This window comes from Centroberyx affinis, unplaced genomic scaffold (assembly GCF_046629955.1).
Source record: "Centroberyx affinis isolate AG114_WGS23_722 - 3 ecotype Tasmania unplaced genomic scaffold, CSIRO-AGI_Caff_v1 ptg009430l_1, whole genome shotgun sequence".
Lineage (NCBI taxonomy): Eukaryota > Metazoa > Chordata > Actinopteri > Beryciformes > Berycidae > Centroberyx > Centroberyx affinis.
This window is the reverse complement of record NW_027284524.1, coordinates 3155-26060: the sequence shown is the minus strand read 5'-3', so window position 1 is coordinate 26060 and position 22906 is coordinate 3155. Positions and strand designations below refer to the sequence as shown.

The 22906-nt window shown below is 39.3% G+C and overlaps 1 protein-coding gene across 1 annotated transcript; it reads left to right on the top strand.

Moving 5' to 3' along the window:
• Positions 1 to 442: 442 nt before the first annotated feature.
• Positions 443 to 21538, top strand: cd99l2 (CD99 molecule-like 2; the record flags this gene model as incomplete). Its single annotated transcript, XM_071514622.1, has 8 exons — positions 443 to 550; positions 5756 to 5836; positions 14103 to 14162; positions 17428 to 17496; positions 19138 to 19191; positions 19428 to 19547; positions 20991 to 21056; positions 21456 to 21538. Coding segments are annotated over 8 exons (620 nt in total), but the record flags the coding sequence as incomplete, so codon positions are not given.
• Positions 21539 to 22906: the final 1368 nt, after the last annotated feature.

Sequence of the window (22906 nt, the reverse complement as noted above, 5' to 3'; positions counted from 1 at the left end):
CTAAGTCATTATTTTGAGAAAGTTTCTCATTATTTTGAGAAAGTTTCTCATTATTTTGAGATACTAAGTTATTATTTTGAGAAAGTTTCTCATTATTTTGAGATACTAAGTCATTATTTTGAGAAAGTTTCTCATTATTTTGAGATACTAAGTCATTATTTTGAGAAAGTTTCTCATTATTTTGAGATACTAAGTTATTATTTTGAGAAAGTTTCTCATTATAATGACTTACAGGACCGTTTTTTTCATCACACTGGCGGAAATGGGCTTCCATAGCTATGTGTGATGTAAGGCTTTATTTTCCGGGTCTGCAATTTCAAAATAATTACTCTAGGAAGGAACTGTTTGAAATGATGTATTAATTATAGGGAGAATAGAGAAAGAGTTCAATGGTAGTTGGTAAGGTAAGTACCTCCAATCTCCAATTTTTTTTTTTTTTTAGATCTTGACCTGAATGATTTCTTTGACGATGGCCCCACCACCACCAAAGCCCCACCCAAGGTTGCCCCCAAGGCCACCAAGGCCCCGGCCAAGCCCAAACCCAAGCCAGGTGAGAGAATGGATAGTCTGGAGTCTGGACCAGAAAGTTTTTACCTATGTTTAAAGCTGTTGCACCTAACACTAACCCTGTGGCACGGATTTGCGGAATATTTGTGTGGGAATTTTGTAAAAAAAAAACCAATAACAATAAAACAATAAAAACAGGAGTTTTGGGTCCATCATGGACGAAATACAGAGAGTTTATAGGCTCATCCAAGAGCATGCCTAGTTTAACTATCATACTAAAATATGTAGGCTGTAACACAACATTTATTCAATACTTAATTAAACTTTCTCCAGGATTCAGCAACAACAGTGCTCTCACATAGACATGGCCTATAAGTGATACTTTTACTTATGGGATTGCTATTTATTTTTTTATAGCCTAGTTAGCTTTTGTAGCCTAAATAAAAGTTAAAATGATAAAATACCATAGGGATGTTTAGGACTACTCATTAGTCCATGATGAATATTTATAATTTAAAACAAAAGAAATATAGAAAAGAAAGAAGGTGACCATGGAGCGATGGATCACTCACACTGTGTATTTTATTTATAAAATCCAAAGTATACAGGGGGAAACGGAAGCGAAGCCATTACATTATTATATAAATTATTACAGGCACATTGCCAAATGCGCTACAGCAAAAAGAACTGTGCAATTAGGTGATAAACAGTACAGACTAGGCATGGGACGATATGAAAATTTCATGTCACGATTATCCTGGCCAAAATAATTGCGATTCACGATATTATCCCGATAATCATCAAAATATGCTTAAAACTCTTAAAATGGCACTAAAACATACTGGAATCACTTCACTTTACATTTTGTTAAGAAACAAATATTTTTATTGCATCATAGGACACATATCTTTTTTTTAGTGAACATCCTTTTTAGTGAAAAACAAACAAGGACAGATTCAGACTCTCGCCAACACCCAGCAGGTAATCACAATGAGAGAAAAAAATCCATTAATAAAAAGAATCTACCTGTCAACCTGATATCCAAACATTCACATGGTTCAGTTAGTTATGTGTTGTAAATGCACAGTAAATGAATAACTTGTTTTGAGGATATTCACGCTCATGTGAGGATATTCACGATTATCCCGATAATGGAAATTCACCAAGATAAAATTATCTTAAGTGTTTTTATCGTGATAAAAGATAAAATCGTGTATCCTCCCATCCCTAGTACAGACTATACAGTATTTTAAAAACAAGTGTGTAAAGAAGCACAATACTTCGCAATGAATCTGACGTTTCATGTCCAGGAGCTCTGTTGTTCTAAAGGTATGTGTGTAATCATATGAGTGGAAATTACATTACATGGAGTTTTGATGGCACTCACTTGGTCATTGTATATTTACAGTATATTAGCCTAACTAGCCCACTATACGAGTGAAGGTGGATCAGAGTGATGCCTCTGCTATGGCCACTTACCATCATCCCCGTAAACAAGCTTTTGTGTGATAGAAAGACGAAGATGAAGGGATTCCAATTTTTTTTTTCTTCTTCTTTGCCCCGGTGTGCGAGCCTCCATTATAACCCATGAAATTTTTATTTTTTTTGTAAAATTCTGTGCGAATAATCTGCATGGAAATTCGCACTTGTGTCTGAAAGGGCTTTTGCTCATAAAAATAGATGAAAACGTGTTCAGTGATTCAGGAGCTGATGGCAAGTCAGGGACAGACAGGAAGGAGGGATGGGAGTTGATGGACAGACAGGAAGTGGATGGTAGCTGGGTTGGTGTTCCACTATATGCATTGATTTTATAATTGCATGGTAACACTTTACAATAAGGGTCACTAAGTTAAGGGTTAGTTAATGCTTAATAAGCATTAACTAACCCTTAATTAACAGTTAACTAATGTGTAATTTACTAATGGTGTTCATGTTAACTAAGGTATTAATTTATACATTATTTAATAGTTTATATGACTATTAAATAATGTATAAATTAATACCTTAGTTAACATGAACACCATTAGTAAATGATTACCAGACACATTAGTTAACTGTTAATTAAGGGTTAGTTAATGCTTATTAAACATTAACTAACCCTTAACTTAGTGACCCTTATTGTAAAGTGTTACCAATTGCATTAACTTATGTTAGTTATGTAAAGACTTTTTCAACCATCATTTGATATCCAAGCCAACACCCTTGGGATAGGTTTCTCACAACCAAATCGGCAGTCTTTGTGTTCACCTCGTCCCGTCAGACAGATGAAGAACTGTCTGTTGTCCCGTCAGCTATCTTGTTTTGGGCCATAGAACGTGATTGGAGTTAAGGAAACAGAGTACAGTACTACTCAGTACTACAGTACCACAGTACTACAGTACCACAGTACTACGCTTCATCTGCAGTCATTTTCTGCTGATACTCTTTCTGAGTGTAAAAACACTCCATTGAAAAATGCTATTATCCAGCTTTCTGCATGGTTATGAGGCGTTTGGGCTGTAAAGTGACATGAATGAATGTTGAAAATGACCGAAAATGACCGCTTTTTAATCTGTCCATTTGTCTGTACCTACCATAATCCCTACTAACTGGCTGAGAACTGGCTTGTACTAACAGATGAGAGGCAGAGCCAGCTTTTCCCCACGATGCGTCCAGACCTGCTGCCCTCCACCAAACTGCCCCCTAGACGTCTGTCTGGTTGGTACTGCTCAAACCCAACACCTACTGTAGTGGACCCATTCACAACCACCGACTGTAGTGGACCCATTCACAACCACCTACTGTAGTGGACCCATTCACAACCACCTACTGTAGTGGACCCATTCACAACCACCTACTGTAGTGGACCCATTCACAACCACCTACTGTAGTGGACCCATTCACATCCACCTTGTCGTGTTTCGTCAAGTCGTCCCATCGGTCTTGATGATAGTTTGTGCAGATGTAACCTGCACAAACCGCACTGAACCCATCAACTTCCATTTTGTGTCTTGTCAAACTCGTCACTCAGCAACCTGGTCACACCGCTGGCATCTTGCCTTCATCATTGACTGAAACAGGAGATAACTTCCTATATTTCTCTGTTTCTCTGATTGAAATAAAAACAAATTATTACGTCTTCAATGACTGGCCTCATTCTGACAATGTACTTTGCACAGAAAGCGAAAACCATGAAAACTAAGTATTTTTTTAATGGTAAATTGTTCAGCCGCAGAACAGGGTATTGTGCCTGTGGATCATTAGTTCATTCATGTTGTCCATAGTCCATGACAGTGTTTCCCCCCCACTATTAAACAGCTAGTATGGGCCAGCCTGATACCTCTAACCCTTAAAGAATTTGATTTAAATTGGTTTTGCAGAAGAGTTTTACTATCACAAAATGCTGTTTCAGAGGCCTTCCAGTTCTACCAAGGGCAAATTCTGGGGGGAAAACTGGTCTGTATTTGTTTTTATCAGTGTCACTTGTGTGGAATGTGACTGAGTGGCTAAACAAGAGCTCAGTTTATTTAAGAACAACCTTTGAACCTATTGGATATGCACTAAAATCCCGTCACATACGGGATGCCTGGCCAAGGTCACAGCCTGTTATCAAACAGTGTTTGTGAGCTATTCATACAGTGAACTATTTACTTTTATATCTTCGTGTTTTTTCCATGGAGATATTTGCACATCCAACTGTCTCCGATGCAGGTGCGTTGGAAAGTATCACTTCAGTCTTGAGAAAAGAAGATCCCGCACACTGCTCTTGCTCAGCATCACAACTTATTGATCATACTAACGTTTCAGTCCCTCTGGACCTTCGTCAAGAGCATTTTCTATACATATACAGCACTGTGCAAAAGTCTTAGGCATATGTCAAAGATATCCATAAAGCGAAGATGCTTTCAAAACTAATGAAATTAAAAGTTTCTGAATATCAAAAAATTACAATAAACAGCAGTCTACTGACATACTACTACTGCAGAAAACAAATAAACATCTAAAAATCTAGGGTGCCTAAGACATTTGCACAGTACTGAATATATATATATATATATTTCTATATACATATATCTTTGTGTTTACCTGAAGAATGTATGTTCCCTGTTTAGCATGTTGTCACATTTGTGGTGTGAGAACAATGATCTGTCAACATAGAGGCTACAAAATAAACTTCCCATCTATCTGTTTGTCTGTGTATATTTGTGGGTCCATTCGTTTACAAGTCAGAAAGTGTGTGAGAGCCATGTTTCATGTCTTGTTAAACTGTCTTACTCTAAAAAAAAAAGTGTATTCCTAGAGCTACTCTATAGACAATTCAACCACATCTGTTTACAAGAAATCCAACAGTCTACAATTAATTGTTAATTCATTCATTAATTCATTAATGTTTAGTTTTGTAGTTTTCAATTTTTATTCAATTTAAGTGTAGTTTAGTTATATTTCAGTTCGGGTCTGGTAGTGTTATTTCATTTTAATGTTTTTTTTTTTGTATAAATGTTAAGTTTTACTTTAGTTCTAGGTTTAGTATTTAGTATTTAGTATTTTTTTTTAGTATTTTTGGTAGGGGTGGTATTTTTTAAAGGTATAATATAGAAGTTTCGAACATGTATTTTGTAATACAAACAATAAACAATTAATTCTGTTACATTAATTTTTCAATACATCCTCAACTAACTTAAAGTTGGGACCAGTTGGTTTCATGCTGCACAAATGAACTGCACTTACAGACTCAACAGCAATCAGCATTAAGCCATTTTAGCTTAAAGCCTTGAATGAAACGACAGGACAGCATTCCACAAAATGCAGACAAAAATCTGACAAAGAAAGAATAATAGATATGAATAATGAGATATTTATTCATGAAAACTCCAAGAAGTTTGTCATCCCGGATGACAAATCTGAAAAGTGAAAAATGTAAAAATAGGCACTAACAAGAACAGTCCATAAAATGTACAGGTGGGCACAAATATGTAAACAGTCTACATAGTCTAAGGAAAAGTTATGGGCAAATTGTCTCACAAAATAAAGAGATGTACAGAACTCGGCACATAGATAAAAAACAAAAACTAGAAACATTTCATGTTAATCTTTAGTTTAGTTTTACAAGCAGACAAAATAGTTTTAGTTCAGTGGGATTTTTTTCACAAAGTCTTTTTATTTTAATTTAAGTTGCGACAGTGTGTTATAACTCTTAATTTTCTTCTTAGTTTTAGTTTTAGTTTATGATAATAACTCTGTTCACTCTCGTTTACCTTTTTTTTTACAGAAGGTGATGACTTTGACCTGTCTGATGCCTTGGACCCCAACAACGACATTGGTGGCAAGGACAAGAACAAGGGACAAGGAGGTGGGTGAAGGTTTCACTAGTCATATGGACCATGGGTGAACATAGGTTTACCTTGTAGCAGCATCATTAGCATTAGCAGTATTTGAAAATAAGTATAGATAAGAATGGAGTGAAGTTTCAAATGGGCCACGCCTATACAAGTGGTACAAGTGCGAAACCCTGTTCAATTTCTATGGGCAAAACAAAAAATCGTCATTTTCTGTGGTTGCTTTTTCTGTTTATGTATATTGTGTTGTTAATTGCCCATAACCTTTTCACGACTGCATGATCATTATAACAACATGAATTATCTGGAAGTCACAAAATGCTAACGAGCTAGCAAAGTTCTGTTCAAGAGAGTCAAGAGACTCGTGTTAGCATTTTGAGACTTCAAGAAAAAAACATTTTAATAATCAAAAATGTAACAACAAATTATTTACACCGTATGTATTTCACATAAATTCTAATTCTACTGCACTTTGTAGGTATGGCCCTTTTGCCACGTCATCGCCATTCTTATCTATACAGACACGAATGAGTTATAACAAACTAATTCAATGCAATAATAATAATAATAATAATAATAATAATAATAATGATAATAAAACAAATCACTACACCACCAAGCAATAAAACAGTGAGAATATTCAAGATTTATGAAGAATTATAATTAAGGTTGGGAAGTATATCCAACACATTTAGTTATTTAGTCAAATGACTTGAAACGTACGTTAAGATAGTGTCCACAAAGTATAAAGTTTATAAGTACAGTCATGGTTATACATTTGTCTGATTATGGCACTAAACAGATCTGAAATCCCACCCAGCTCACTGACCTTGTTGGCTTATTACAAATAATGGCCGGCACATAATGTCAGTCTTGGAACAGATTCACCCTACAGCACACACTGTGGCATCTTCATTTACTTTGCTTGGCTAGCTAACTAGATAAACAAATTCACTTTTAGTTTAGATTAGATTAGATTAGAGTAGATTAGATTAGATTCAACTTTATTGTCATTGCACAGAGTACAAGTACGAAGATAATGAAATGCAGTTTAGCATCTAACCAGAAGTGTAAAAGAAGCAGTAAAAGTGCAGTGCAATGTAATGTACATATACATATGTGTGTATATATATAAATATAAATGAAATAAGATATAAGGTAGTATGAATGTGCTAAGATATATACAGTATCAACAGTATGAACAGTGGATATGAGTATGCAAGATATATGAATATGCAAGATGTATATAATAATATATAGTATATTCAGTATGGTGTATATACAGTATGAACAGAATGAACAGTATGAACAGAGTGGTATGAATACGCTAAGTATATAAATAGAATAAACTGTAAGGGGTGCTAAGATAAATAACAGTATGAACAGTATGAACAGTGGATATGAAATGCAAGATATATACAGTTTATATATAGTATAAACAGTCTGGTGTATAGTATATACAGAATGACCATGTGTATAGTAAGTATGTATTAGCTTGTGCTATTCCTATCTAGCAAAGCTATTACAATTCCTACTTCTGCTTTAAGCTAATCAGCTCTTGGCTCTTCTTACTCGTCACTACATTTTCAATTACAGCATCATATTGTATCTGATACCATGATGCTGCAGCCTGCTGTCTGTCTGTACAGCTTCCTTCTCCCTTGCAGCAGCTAACTTCATAGTCAAGCCTCTCCGCACATAAGCGCCTGAAACGGAGGCGGGAAAAAAACAAACATGGAACAGATAGAAATGTATTTTTGTTTCTATACAAGTTGGATCGTGAATTAATAAACCTTTGTAGAGCGGATGAAACTAGTTTGCATGAAACATAGGCTATGGAAATATACTGTAGTTCCAAGCAGCTATGTCGGGCTTCAAGTCCATATTAGCCCCCTTTTTTTTTACATTTTTAGAACATGCAAATGCTCTGATTCCACACTGCAGCTACAGTAAGGCAGAATAAGGAGGTATGCTGGGTAGATCAACCTATCAGTAAAACTCTTTGTGGCAAGAAACACTAAAACAGACCGGATATGGATTTTTTTTGGTTGCATGGTTAACGGAATGACAACAAACACAACATGTCAAATGTGCGACTCCTGGGTGTGTGTGAGATGTATTCAGACTGACACAATTCCAGGTAATTACTGTCCCATACTGTCCACAGTAATTACTGTCCCAGATTGCTGTGCTGTACCCCGGACCGACAGTTCATTTTGAGCCACGGACCTATTCAGACCAATGGCAATTCCTGTAAAAACCCAGGATTTCAGTTCAGTCTGAAAGGGGTATAATTTGCATATTATTTGCACACATTCCACATTTCCGCCTAGGACCACCATACATGGCACTTGGCTAACATAACCATAAAATACAACATGGCTAGTATTTTAGGCAAGTTCAGCAAGCATGATAGCTTGACAGTTGCAAAACGAAGCATTATTAGCTCAATCTTTTTAGGTATCTGAGCAAAAACACATACAGCCAAAAACATAACAAAAGAGATTGCTAAGGTAAGACAGTAAGGTAATGTTGGCATTTTAAACTTGATGTCACTGTACAGAAGTTGCTGTTAGCTTGCAAGGCTAACATAAAGTTGTAAAACTTGTTAGGATAACAATGAAGGTAAAATGATAACAGCAAGATAGTAAACCTAAGGAATAGAATTGAATGTGCTTACATTATACTGCTGTTGGGCTTAAAGTTGGCCCTAAAGCATATGTGCCAAATGTCGTATCATTTCATATCATATCAATTCTGAAATATAAATTTGTGTTGTCCCCAGTGGGTTGATTTTAAAATGCTGCTACATAAATGCTTCATGAACCCTGCTTAACATCTGTTACAGGTTTTGTGATGCTTGGACAAACATGCCTCTGTTTGTCATGCCTCTTGTCTTGTTCATTGGTTGATAGCAGCCATATTGTTTGTGCGATTGAGCCCATTTATACAGCATTGGTGTATAAAGGTCCCCTTTGGATCAGGGGCGTGTCTAGGGGGTGGCCAAGGGTGGCACTGGCCACCCCTGAAATCTGATTGGCCCCACGTGCCACCCCAAAATCCTGAGTTATGACTGGCTGATGGCCATGTTAGAGGCGGGACCATCAAGCCAGTTAATTTCTTTTTCCTGAAACTACGCTCCTTGAGTTCCAAGAAACACGCCAAGGGGAGCAAAGAGAAAAACAAATTAGGGATCAATGTGAAAAAAACACTGTCTGACCAAACAGAATGCAGCACGCACCTGAAGATAAAGACCAAGAAGTAATGTTAGTAGCATACATTTTTTACATGCATACAGTTGACAGTGATGCCTGATAATTCTGGTTGTTTTCAACCTGGGCCATATATGGAAGAGGATTAGGGCCACATGTGAAAAATGTATTTAAATTCTGAGATTAATCCCAGATTTCTGAGAATAAAGTCAGAATTCTGACCTGGGACCTGCCTACATCCTTCCTAAATGCCACACTCGGTGCCACCCTTGCTTGAGTCTGTGCCCCACCTCGGCCACCCCAGTCAAAATGGCCTGGACACGCCACTGCTTTGGATGTGTACTAAATTTGGTGTTGATAGGTCAAAATATACAATTAGCAGCAATTCCATCATAGCTTCTTGTAAGTCGCTTTGGACAAAAGCGTTTGCTAAGTGACATAATGTCAATCTTCACTCATTATTTCCACATTGAGGACATCTGTGTATCCTCCGGCCACGCCTCATTGGAGGACAGAGGAGAGGAGACATGAAGGCTCCTTTATGTGTCTTTTAACCACTTGGAACATCCTTAATAATGGTGGCTCATTTTTGGATGCCGAGTCAGCAAGGAGTCGGGGCCATGCCGATGGAGGATAAGACGGATTTCTGTAAATTTGGAAGGTGATACTGTGCGCGAGGAGCCTCTTCTCCTCGCATCTTCTCCTCATTTCCCCCGTGACTTTTCACCGAGGAGGACGTGAGGCGAGGAGAAATCTTTATCAAATGGAACGCAGCTCAACAGTCTCTTAACTTCTTCTTTTAGGATTTGCAGCTATTCAGACACTTCTATACGTCTCGCTGCCCTCAATCGATGTGTAAAACTCAGTTCGTTGTGCCACTAGCGCCACCCAGTGGTTTTGGAAAATCTTTCCTTAAAATCTCGTCCGCTTCCTTTCGTGTCACATCTTTAATCCTAAGAATGGCTCTTGCCGCTTCTATTACCGTCTCAATCCTTTTTGATTTATTCTCTGATTCTCTTGCATAATTTACAATCATTACAATGAATGCATGTGCATATGTCATCTTATTTTCCGCCCTTGTTTTCTACCTTTGCTCCTGCATTCTCTTTCATTCTTACTGGGCAGTTACTTGCTTCTGCCACATGGCATCCTGCCTGTACAGCGAAAGCATTTGATATCACGATTATGCTAGATGTCCATATTCTTGACAACAGTGAGGGGCGATTGTACATATGGCTGAACTTTAAAACTCTTTCAGGCGATTCTCCTTCAGAAAAAGAGCAACACTGACTATTAAAAAGACTGACTGACTGACTTAAGCTGTGTACTGTGTACTGGTTTCCAGGTGTAGTGGACGCAGCCTGTCATCCTACATTGGGAAAGTCCCTTTGCATCCTGTCTGTGATTTCTCTCCTGATAGCAGACCAGCATTGAGGGGGGAAAACTGTGGGATCTTAAAGAAAGGGCTCTGACCTGAAGGTAAATTACCCCGTTTCCACTCCCAACAAACTTGGTAAATAGCCGTAAAAAAACAAAAAAAACAAATACACATCCCTGTTTCTGGAAATCCTTGAGGTACCAGAATGTCTGAGATGAGATGAGATCAGCATTTGTCCAAAATCATAGGAAATGTCTACAGATTCATGGGACTTTGGGTATAACATTGTGTTGGACTCAAATTAGGGTTGTCGCGGTGGGCGGTGTTACCGGTGGCATACGGTCTTGGAGTCCACACCGGTGTTATTAGCTCCACACCGGGAATACCGTTATTTTGTATTTTGTAAAATAAAAGCACATATTCAGAGCTTCCATGTTCAGGTTAGGCTACAAAATGATAAATGGACATACTAACAACATACTGATCACTAAATCTGATCACTAATATGACAGATTAGGATGAATAGGATTAATTATTTGTCTTTACCTAGTGACAGTAATGAGTCCAGTACAATCCAATGGTAGCCTAAAGAAAGGCAATATGCCAGAATCTGACCTGCGCTCACATTAACTACCTGAGTGTTGAGCAGTGTTAGAAATCTCTGATTAAAAAGTGTTACCGTTTACAAATGCCGTTAACGTGAGTTTGGAGAGGAATTTTAAGTTTCACTTTCATTGTAGTGACTCTGACTTTAGCACTTGGTCCTCTAGTGGCGACAGGCGGTATAACCAGTGTGGCCGGTGTTGGGGAGGGAAACAACACCGGGTCAAAATGGCACCACCGTGACAACTCTAACTCAAATGTATATCTCTTGTCTTTTTTTTTGGTTTTTTTTAAAGATTTATTTTAGGCATCTTCATGCCTCATTGACAGAGACAGTAGAGAGAGACAGGAAGGCATGAGAGAGAGAGAGAGGGGAGGACACACAGCAAACGACCGCGGGCCGGACCGAGCCCCACGGCACGCGCTCCACTCGGCGAGCCACCGGGGCGCCCCGTATATCTCTTGTTTTATATGTAACTGTGCTGTTGTGTACAAGAGTTATTTGCATTATTCAATTTCTTCATCTTTCCATTGGGCTTAGGTAGCCATGTTTGATACCAAAATGCTCGACACTACTGAATGAGTTTAGTAGTAATAATAATAAACTTTATTTGTATAGCACTTTTCATACATAGGATGCAGCTCAAAGTGCTTCACAGACAATAAAATGATACAATAAAAATATAAAGGCAAATTAAGTCAGAGGCACAAGTTGAAACCAGAGGCACAATTCAAAATACTTATAACAGGAGGTAAATAAAATACATCCAGAGGCACAATACAAAATACTTAAAACAGGATGTAAATAAATACATTAATGATAAAAAGAATGAATGATAAAGCATTTAAAAACAAATAAGTAACCAGTCACTCAATAAAACCAATCAAGTAAAAGCTAAGCAGCTAGCCTGTTGAGTTCAACTCTGAATGCCTTGCCTTGAGAGCCCTACAACACTCTGTCCAGTTCACCAAATGCTGCAACCTATGTGCCATCCTGTTGTGGCCCTGCTGAGTTCAGCTCTGAACAGTCCTCGGATCTTCATCAAACCACCTGTGCCTTGTTGAGCTGAGATCTTCCTCTTGACCTCCGCAGCATGGCTGAATATCAATACGCGTTCTTGTGTCCTCTGTGACGCATTTAACGTAATATCTAACCGCCGAAGCACGATTCCAAATCAAAAGGACGTCAGGACGGAGGACGGATAGAAACCCCAGAAGTTTCCTTGCCAACATCGGGTGGCGACTTGACTGACAAGAACGAACTGAAAGCCCCAGGATTCATTGCGACAACGGCGAGCAGCGCTGTGGTCTACAGTACAGAGCCGGTTAACAGCTGAGAAAATTAACAGCTGTGTGTCTTAATTAATCACGCACGCGATGTGAAGCACAGAGTCCATCTCAAACTGTAAGGAAGCTTCTCTGTGAACACTTTCATGAGAAGAACGTTCTCCCCAAGACGACTTGGGAAGAACGACTTGACGTTCTCGGTTTTGATAAACAGCCCATATGTACGATCATTATCCGCTCGGCATCATTCATGCATCACGTGTGGTCATTCCACTACACAACGCTTTGTACAACACATCCTACACTTACAACATCCCCCTTTATTGCCATCGTTGCTCATTCATGTCTTCCACAATCTCAGAACCCATCGTCTATCAGTCTGACGACGATTAGACTCTGGGGGCGATGGCCAATAAGACTTCCTCTTCCGTGCTCCGGTCATTGTTTACAGTCCGATTAGCAACTTGAGACGTGAGAATGGAGTCGGAGTTGAGAGACGACGTCTCATATGCAGATATCTGTTTATAGAGATTAGCCGAAATGTCGTCCGGACCTGGAACACCTACAAAAAGTATCGATGTTTGTGTGTTGTGTGGAGAAACGTTTGACTCGTCGCGTCTCAAGTTGCTAATCGGACTGTAAACAATGACCGGCGCACGGAAGAGGAAGTCTTGGCCCGGATGTCCGCTGGCTACACCGGAAACCCCCAAATATTGGCCGTCGCCCCCAGAGTCTAATCGTCATCAGACCGATAGACGATGGGTTCAGAGGTTGTGTCTTCCACTGCTCAGCTGAAATATTGGTCTATCAGTACTGTATGCTCACATGATCATCCATTCTTATGTTGGCACAATTCAGCAATTCAATCACTAGTCAATCATAGACCTACATCACCTATATACCATAGTCACTTATTTTTACCTGATTGTTGAGTGTGCTTTAGTTTAGCAATAAATATATTCTTTAACATAAAGTCACCTCCTGTGTTTATTATTATTACTGTGTGGGTTTAAACTCAAGCAAGCTCAGATTCCAGTCCTTCAAATGAGACCTGTTAATGTTGTCTATATTATTTATTATTATTAATATCAAGGTATTTGGCGAGGCACACTGCTGCAGTTTTCAGCTTGATTGTTTTGCCTATTGGCGTGACTAATCTTTTACGTTTTCTCAAGCCATATTAGAAATAACTTTATATAAAAGTGTACTTTGTAGTAATATTGCTCAATTCTATATATATATATATATTTTTTTTATTTTTTATTTTATTTGCACACACATAAAACTGCATAAAATCCAGATAATTAAAAAAATAAAAGATGTGACAGGAGAGGTCAAGAAGCCACAGGCTTATACAGCAGACCTCCCCTCAACGCAAGGAGAAAAACAAACAATAACAAAAAAGGAAAAAAAAAAAGAAAAAACTAAGCTAACATAATACATAATTATAACAAAAAATAAATTACAACAAGAAGCATACAAACTGAGCAGAAAAATTAACCCTTCTAAAGATAACAAGCTCTTGATAACGTGTGCTTATCTAAGGGAGTACTGGCCATGTATGTAATTAATCAATGTGTAATCAATAAATATGTAATGAAAGGACAATATTGGCCCAATTTTTCTGTTGCCTTCTTGACTTTTAGTAGGAAGTAGTTGATGACATTTTGTGAATCCATCCAGTAAAAAACAAGGGAGACCACACCTCAACACCAGGAGGTGGATCCAACACCACATTCTGCTGACTGAGCTGTAGGATGATATTTACGATGACTTGTTGGTATTTCATGTACTTGTCAGATAAAGGTACAGGAGCAGGGGGTAAAGGTGACAGACCCCCCAACAGAGGAGGGACCGGGGGTAAGGAAAACCCTGCCTGAACTCGTTGCAACCCTAGCTTACTGTATCCCACAAGCATTTACACTGCCACACACTCTCAGAAAAAAACTGTATTTTATCGTTTGTCACTAGATCTTTAGCTTTTGGTCAAAGAGGTACCTTTTTTCTTCGAAGGAACGGTTTTTAAAGGGATAGTTCACCCAAAAATGAAAATTCAGTCATTATCTACTCCCATGCCAGTAGAAAATTGGGTAAAGTTTGTTATTCCATACAACAGTCCCGGAGCTTCCCAGCTGAAGTATGTTGCGGCGGTCTCCAAAACAACTGAAGTTGCTGGAGACCTGTCTTCACAGTTCAAAAAAATAAAAAAATAAGTTTGTTTCTTGCATTAAATCAAAAGTGGCTAAAGTTTTTTAACAAGACGCAGAAACGAAAATACGACTCAAATTCCCCTTCTCTTGTTTATATTAGAAAACCAAACTTGATTATTTGATTTTCCCGTGTGGGAGGTTTGTTTTCTGCATTAGATTGGAAATTACAGAAACGAGATTACGGCTCGTTTTTTTTGTTTTTTAACAAGACGCAGAACCGAGAATATGTCTCAACGTCTCCTTTTGTAGTTAATAATCACAAAACCAATTAGCACAAATCCAATTAGCAGAAACAAGACTTCTGGTTTGGCCGTTTAGCCTTCAAAATAAAAGCGTGAGATTTTAAATAGGTAGAAATACTGTTTTAAACCAATTACTTTGTATTTAATTGTTTTTATTTTGAAGGCTAAACGGCCAAATTCAGAAGTCTTGTTTCTGCTAATTGGATCTTTTGGCTTCAAGAGACTTGGATTATGCTGGACGAGCTGCATGGAGCCATTTTATGGTTATTTTCCGTTATTTTTTGAACTGTGAAGACAAGTCTCCAGCAACTTCAGTTGTTTTGGAGACCGCCGGAATGTACTTCAGCTGGGAAGCTCCGTTGCACTAACAAACTTTACCCAATTTTCTACTGGCATGGGGGTGAGTAGATAATGACTGAATATTCATCTATGGGTGAAGTATTCCTTTAAGAGGTGCCTTTTTGTGAAAAAGGTTTTCTTTAGTTTTTGTCTGGTGGTTATGCTTTGTCAAAGAGGTATTTTTTCAAAAAGTACAATTTCTACATTGTATTTTTCTGAGAGTGTGTACTGTGTACTCCACTGTAACTTTGCCATGGCTGCTGCTGGGAAATGGCCCTCTGACAATAAGGTAGTCCCTTTTTTCTCTGTGGCTGTAATTCTCTGTCTAACTGTGAGTTATGACTTCCTACTTCTATTATTTCTTTCTGTCTTTCTCTCCCTCTGTCTTTCTCTTTCTCTCTCTCCTCTGTCTCTCTCTCACCATTAACAAGGTGTCCTGGGAAGTTTTACATTAAGAAACTAAAGCCTAATCTAAATCCCCAACACACACCAGACTAAAATGTTCCTCTGTTTGTGTGTGCATGAGTGAATGTATGTATGGACTTGCCGTGTGTGTGTGTGTGTGTGTGTGTGTGTGTGTGTGTGTGTGTGAGTATAGATTCTTTCTGTGAGCATGCCTGCGTGTGTTTCTGCACATGTACAAGTCTATATACTTTCCTATTTGAGTATATGTTGAGGATCAACCCATCTCTTCAGACCCCACCTCACTCACCCCCCCCCCCCCCCCCCCCCCCCCCGCCCCGCCCCTTTACCTGAACCGAGGATCGTATCCTGCCCAGCAACCCCCCGACCCCTTCCCACTTCCTATCCTGCCTTCTTTCACCCCCTACTTCGTTCCCCTTGCCCTGAGTCAGGGTTTGTACCCGACCCCTTCCCACTTAGTTGTGGTTCTGTTATTAGAGTATTATACTTGCTTATTGACTTCACATACCTGCTGATAGGAGGGATGTTTTTACTTTACTTTTCTTGTTTACTGTGGCACTTTTTGTCTTCATGGCACTCTGCATTATCTGGCTACGTACCTTGTTGATGCTTGATGAATGTGCATTTATTTTACTGTTGCATTAACTATGAGTCGCTTTTGGATAAGAGTGTCTGCTCAGTGCCTGGTATATAAAACCTGGGGGGAAAAGCAGTCTGCTCTGATGAGTCTTTCAAGTCTCTTTCCTCCATCCAGACGGGCTTACGTTTGTAGGAAGCCAATGGATGACTTCAATCCGCAACGTTAAACATGGTGGATGTGTAATGGTATGGCGCCATCTACTGGGAGTCATTAGATCTGATGACTGCTCCGCATGGTCCAATGGACCAGAAATATGAGGCAATTTTACAGGACCAGCTGGTGCTAACACTGTTCCCTCATGGTTTTATGAAGAGCAGGATGAAATCAAACTCCTTGCAAGGCCCCAATCAGCAGATCTACACATAACTGAACCTTAAAGGAAGACATTCTCCACATCCTTCATCCCTTAAAGGAATAGTTCACCCAAAAATGAAAATCCTGTCATCATCTCCTCCCCCTCATGCCAAATGAAACACAGGTGAAATTTGTTAGTCCATATAACACACAGGGAGGCTGCAGCACAACTTGGTAGCAGCCTTCTCCAAAACAACTGAAGTCAATGGGGACCTGTTCTTTAGAGCTCCAAAACAAAAACAGCCAAACAATCACACTGTGAATAGAAAGACCTATACACCATTATTTGTTGCAAATCAATCAGCTGTAGTTAAGATTTGCACTAAATGATGGTGTAAATATACTGTAGGTCTTTTTGGAACTCTGAAGAACTGGTCCCCACTGACTTCAGTTGTTTTGGAGAAGGCTGCTATGGAGTTGTGCTGCAGCCTCCCTGTGTGTTATATGGACAAACTTCACCTGTGTTTCAACTGGCATGAGGGGGAGGAGATGAGGACAGGATTTTCATTTTTGGGTGAACTATTCCTTTAAAGGAAGACAATCTCCCCTTCCTTCATTTCTTAAATAACTGGAGGCTTCTCCTATTGAGGCTCCAGTATCCCACTACACACTCTTGTCCACCACCTGTAGTTAAATATCTGAAAAAGAGTAAAATATGGAGCGCTTTACATATGTTTCAAGTAATGTGTGGCGTTTTTCCAGTATGCTATGTCCAATAACATCTGGACATGACAAATCTAATTTTGCCTCGGCCTTGGTTGTCTTCTTTAGTGGATGACAAGCAGTCTGGATTCTGTTCCTCTGATCTCTCATGTTGGCTGGAATCAAATCTGTTGTCTGAACACCGGCTCAGAGCGGCTTGGTGAGATCAGAAAGCGGTTCTCTCTCTGTGCTGATCCCGCTCTCTCCTTTTTCAGGTGGATTTTCTGATAGCGATCTTGCTGACGTCGGCAAAGACGACACCTACACACCTGACAAAGGCAAAGGTAACGTCTGGACATTTGGAATATCTGTGTTGTGACGTTGTAGTTCACTTTTACCCTGTCGTTATAGAAGAGACAAATTCATAATACAGTTTTTCTCGATTGTTCAGACACATTTCTGGTAACTGTGGTTACAAACTGCAGATGTATTGACACAGTGATCACTGCCTCAGAGACATTTGCTAAATGTAGCCCACTACTATAATTGGAGAGCGGTTTGTGTGTTTGTGTGTCCCACCATGGAGGAGAGGAGAGGAGGAGAGAAGAGAGGAGACAAGGAGAGGAGGAGAAGAAAGGAGAGGAGAGGAGAGGAGAGAGGAGAGGAGAGGAGACAAGGAGAGGAAAGGAGAGGAGAGAGGAGAGGAGACAAGGAGAGGAGGAGAGGAGAGGAGAGGAGAGGAGACATGGAGAGGAGAGGAGACAAGGAGAGGAGAGGAGGAGAGAAGAGAGGAGACAAGGAGAGGAGGAGAGGAAAGGAGAGGAGAGGAGAGGAGACAAGGAGAGGAGAGGAGGAGAGAAGAGAGGAGACAAGGAGAGGAGAGGAGGAGAGGAAAGGAGAGGAGAGAGGAGAGGAGACAAGGAGAGGAGAGGAGGAGAGAAGAGAGGAGACAAGGAGAGGAGAGGAGGAGAGGAGAGAGGAGAAGAGACAAGGAGAGGAGATTCTAGTAATGATAATTGATCATTTAACACAAATGCAATTAGTAAATACAAATTTCACATAGGAGTTTTACGTTCACAGATACCTTAAACATCTTTCAAATCTGAGAAAACCACTTGTAGGTATGTTGACTGATAGTCACAGAAATAGAAAGACAGTGTGACTATAGGCTGAATGGGATCGTCCACTGGCATGCAGTGGTTGCACTGGGCCTATAACACAGCACACCTCATGGTATTTCTGGATGGGCTTGCAGAGTGGCTGAAGGAAGGTGGTGTAGGGCAACAGTTGGCCGATTTCATCATCATATGGGACAATGTGCAATCCCACCACAGTCCAGCCATCAGTGAGCAGTCTCAAAACATGCCAGGATGTCCATGGTGCTTCTCCCACCTTACTCATAATTTCTCAACACAACTGCTGACTTTTTTTCAGTATGGAGCTGAATGATGTTTGACCATGATCCATACAGGATCCATACGGTCAGGTTTATCCCTGGTGTCTGGCTAGGGAGAATATAACATGATGGTGATGAAATGGCCTAAAGCCAATAAAAGGCTAGATGTTTTGAATAAAGATTAAAACTCTGGACACTGCAGCCTACAACATTAAGTTAATTTTATGTTCAGTTATTTTAATTGTGATGATGTGGTTGCAACTGTAAACTTTAAATATGACACGCTGCTTTGATGTATTTTTCATTTTGTTGATGATAATGAAGTTTTTTTGTTATTGCATTTGATGTTTACACATCAGTATGTGATTTTGTTGATGGTTCATGTTGATGTTCAGAAACGGGTTAGTATGTATTTACTGTTTTGTAAACTAAAACAGGGTTTTGTTGTTTGTGTCAGTTATTGTTTAAAATCTGCACTATTGTTTCTAGAAATGAATCTGAACAATTAAGAAAAACTGTAATATAAATGGACGTGGACTTGGGGTGTGGCCTACTGTTCTTTGACAAGAAAAAATATTCTGCTCCACAGGTGGACGACCAAGTGGTGGAAGTGGTCAAATTGACCAATCTGATGACAACAATGGTGAGTTTTGTGTGTGTGTGTGTGTGTGTGTGTGTGTGTGTGTGTGTGTGTGTGTGTGTGTGTGTGTGTGTGTGTCTGTATGTCGCAAAAAAGCAAGCCTTCCTGTCTTTTTGCATGCATTAATCCTGTCTGGCTCTATACTGTATGTCTTACTGTATGTCTTACTGTATGGCTAATTGTGTGTGTGGTTTTGTGTGTGTGTGTGTGTGTGTGTGTGTGTGTGTGTGTGTGTCTAGACACCATGGCAGAGACAGGCACCATTGCTGGGATCGTTAGTGCGGTTGCCATGGCGCTGGTGGGCGCAGTCGGCAGTTACATTTCCTACCAGAAAAAGAAGCTGTGCTTCAGTATACAGCGTAAGGCTTTTGCATCACATTACTATTCCAAATAGAAGACAGCATTATTACTGTTGTTAATAGTATTGCTTGTATTATGGGTAGTAAGAAGGAGTTTTATGTGCATATTGTGTATTGTTGTATTTTACCTCACTTTTTATATTTTTAAATATTTCAAATATTTTGTTTATAATGTTTTATATGTAGTTTATCTCACTTTGTACATTTTTATATATATTTTGCTAATATTGCTCATTATTGTTTTATTTTATGTTCAGCCCTTTGAAACATATTTTGTGATATCGGGCTATAATAAACTTTGACTTGACTTAATAGTAGTAATAGTAGTAGTAGTAGCAACAGCAGTAGTAGTAGTAGAAGTAGTAGTAGCAGCAGTAGCAGTAGAGATAGCAGTAGTAGTAGCAGCAGTAGTAGTAGTAGTAGCAGTAGTAGTAGTAGTAGCAGCAGTAGTAGTGGTAGTACCAGTAGTAGTAGCAGTAGTAGTAGTAGCAGTAGTAGTAGTAGAGGTAGTAGTAGCAGCAGTAGTAGTAGTAGTAGCAGCAGTAGTAGTGGTAGTACCAGTAGTAGTAGCAGTAGTAGTAGTAGCAGCAGTAGTAGTAGTAGTAGCAGTAGTAGTGGTAGTAGTAGTAGTAGTAGTAGTAGCAGCAGCAGTAGTAGTAGTAGTTGTAGTAGCAGTAGTAGTAGTAGTAGAAGTAGAAGTAGTAGTAGCAGTAGTAGCAGTAGTAGCAGTAGTAGTAGCAGTAGTAGTAGTAGAAGTAGTAGTAGCAGCAGCAGTAGTAGCAGGAGTAGGAGCAGTAGTAGTAGTAGTAGCAGTAGTAGTAGTAGAAGTAGTAGTAGCAGCAGCAGCAGTAGTAGCAGTAGTAGTAGCAGTAGTAGAAGTAGTAGTAGTAGCAGCAGCAGCAGTAGTAGCAGTAGTAGTAGTAGCAGTAGTAGTAGTAGTAGAAGTAGTAGTAGCAGTAGTAGTAGTAGAAGTAGTAGTAGCAGCAGTAGTAGTAGTAGTAGAATTAGTAGTAGTAGCAGTAGTAGTAGCAGTAGCAGTAGTAGAAGTAGTAGCAGCAGTAGTAGTAGTAGTAGCAGTAGTAGTAGCAGTAGAAGTAGTAGTAGCAGTAGTAGTAGTAGTAGTAGTAGTAGAAGTAGTAGTAGCAGTAGTAGTAGTAGTAGCAGTAGTAGTAATAGAAGTAGTAGTAGTAGTAGCAGTAGTAGTAGTGGTAGTAGTAGTAGGTAGTAATAGTGATGGTAGTAATAGTGATGGTAGTAATAGTGATGGTAGTAATAGTGATGATAGTAATAGTGATAGTAGTAATAGTGATAGTAATAATAGTGATGGTAGTAATAGTGATAGTAGTAATAGTGATGGTAGTAATAGTGATAGTAGTAATAGTGATAGTAGTAATAGTGATGGTAGTAATTGATGCTCACTAAAGCTGTTCTCTATTCTATTAGAGAGTCTGAACACTGACATGGTGAAGGCTGAGAACCCCGAGGCTGTGGTGGCCACAGAACCACAAGGTATGCACCACTCTATTTCTGAAGGACATAGATAGTAAGAGCATTGAGAATTTTAATATTTATGTATGCTCAGATAATTTACCTTAGATAGAGGGTGTGTTGGCAGGCTGGATGGTGTAGTGGGCAGGGAGATCCGGGTTCAAACCCCCACCCTGCTGATGTGTTCTTGAGCAAGACACTGAATCCCTACAAGCTCCAGCTCCTGTTCTCTAGCTGACCTCTGACCTCTGACCTCTGACCCCAGGGATTGCTAGAGAATCCAAAAATAAATAATAATTTCTCCCACTTATCCTACTTTACCGGTTGTTGCTGCATGATGACTTTTCTCACCGATGGTACTTGATGTTAATATAATCTGCCCATAATCTATAATCTGTTTTTTTTTTCTTTTCTCTCTAGTCCAACAGACTCTGCTGGAGCCACCCAGAGCTGAGCCTAACAGTGAAGAAAATGTTGTGTAACACCAGACACACACACACACACACACACACACACACAAACACACACACACACACACAGACCTCTGCCATCAACACATGAAGGTTGCATACCCACATACCCCCCCCCCCCCCTTCCAGCACACACACACACACGCACACACACACACACACATCGTTATGAAGGATATGTCGTTCCACCCCAGTGATTTGTGGGTATAAAGAGAATGGAAATCTCTCTATTGTAGCGTTGCCATGTTTGTACCATTCATAATAGCTCTCTATTACAGAACCTGGGAAGTGTAGTTCTTCTAGGCTGAATGTGAACAGAATTTCCTAATCACTGGTGTCAACATGGCGGACACAGCGTTGAACTCTGTCTGCTCGCTTGGCCCATCCGACACTCTCCCCAACCCTGCCAAATGTATCTGTATATAGATGTGCCTCTTATTTATTGAACACCACTAACAATGTCTGTTTACATGGCTCCAGTAGGAGAAGGTTAACTGAAGCTCAGCATGTATTCTCCTGTGATTTCTGAACTGTGATCCGGGCTTGTGTTGTAGCCTTTTGCCGGGTTCCAGAGATGTCTGAAATTCCAGCTTCCTCCTAGGAAAATGCAATGAAACACGCTTTGAAGTCGGAATTCCAAGCAGGGAAAGGTTTGCGAGATGGAACAGAATTACTTGTAACATGTTTATAATCCTCAAAATACACTTCAGTTCAGTTTTGAGCATTGCATGATCTTAAATCCATCAAAACACCTGGCAAATGGTTAAACATGTAAATTGGAAATGTAAAGTTGCACTTACAGTTGCTAATATTCGATGCTAACTAGCTGGCAAACGATGCTAAATGTCATCGACATAACATTGATATTGGGCAAAGAAAATCTCGTGGGCGTCCATGTTTCTTTGTTGGTTTTCCCAGTGGAAGAAGGTTGTACTTACAGCCTACTAGCTGGGAATTTCTCACTTCTGACTTCCGACTTTGAATGGAATGCAGCGTTTCTCTCTGTTTCCCCACTTTTGACACATCACACAGAAAACGTGATTGGACCATGCTGAGACATATCAAAAAAATATTTGTTTTGTTGATACACAATGATGGAAAATCAAATGTTAATATCTGAACCACACTTTTATGAAATCCATTACCGGGAAGTCTTTCTTTGCTCTCCATAGTGGTCTAGAAAGTGGACTTGAAAGTGTGCTTTTATAATGTTCCTTCTTCTATTCCCAGTGAGGGTGATTTATGAAGACTGCTTCAGAATATTCTCCTGATTTCTAGAAAAAGCCTTGTAGCAACTGATAATGTGATTACTTGTCAATTGTAATAAAACTTCTCTCTAAATTGTTTGAAAATGTTCTGTAAATCTGTAAATGTAATAATATTACATTAATCAGTAATCGT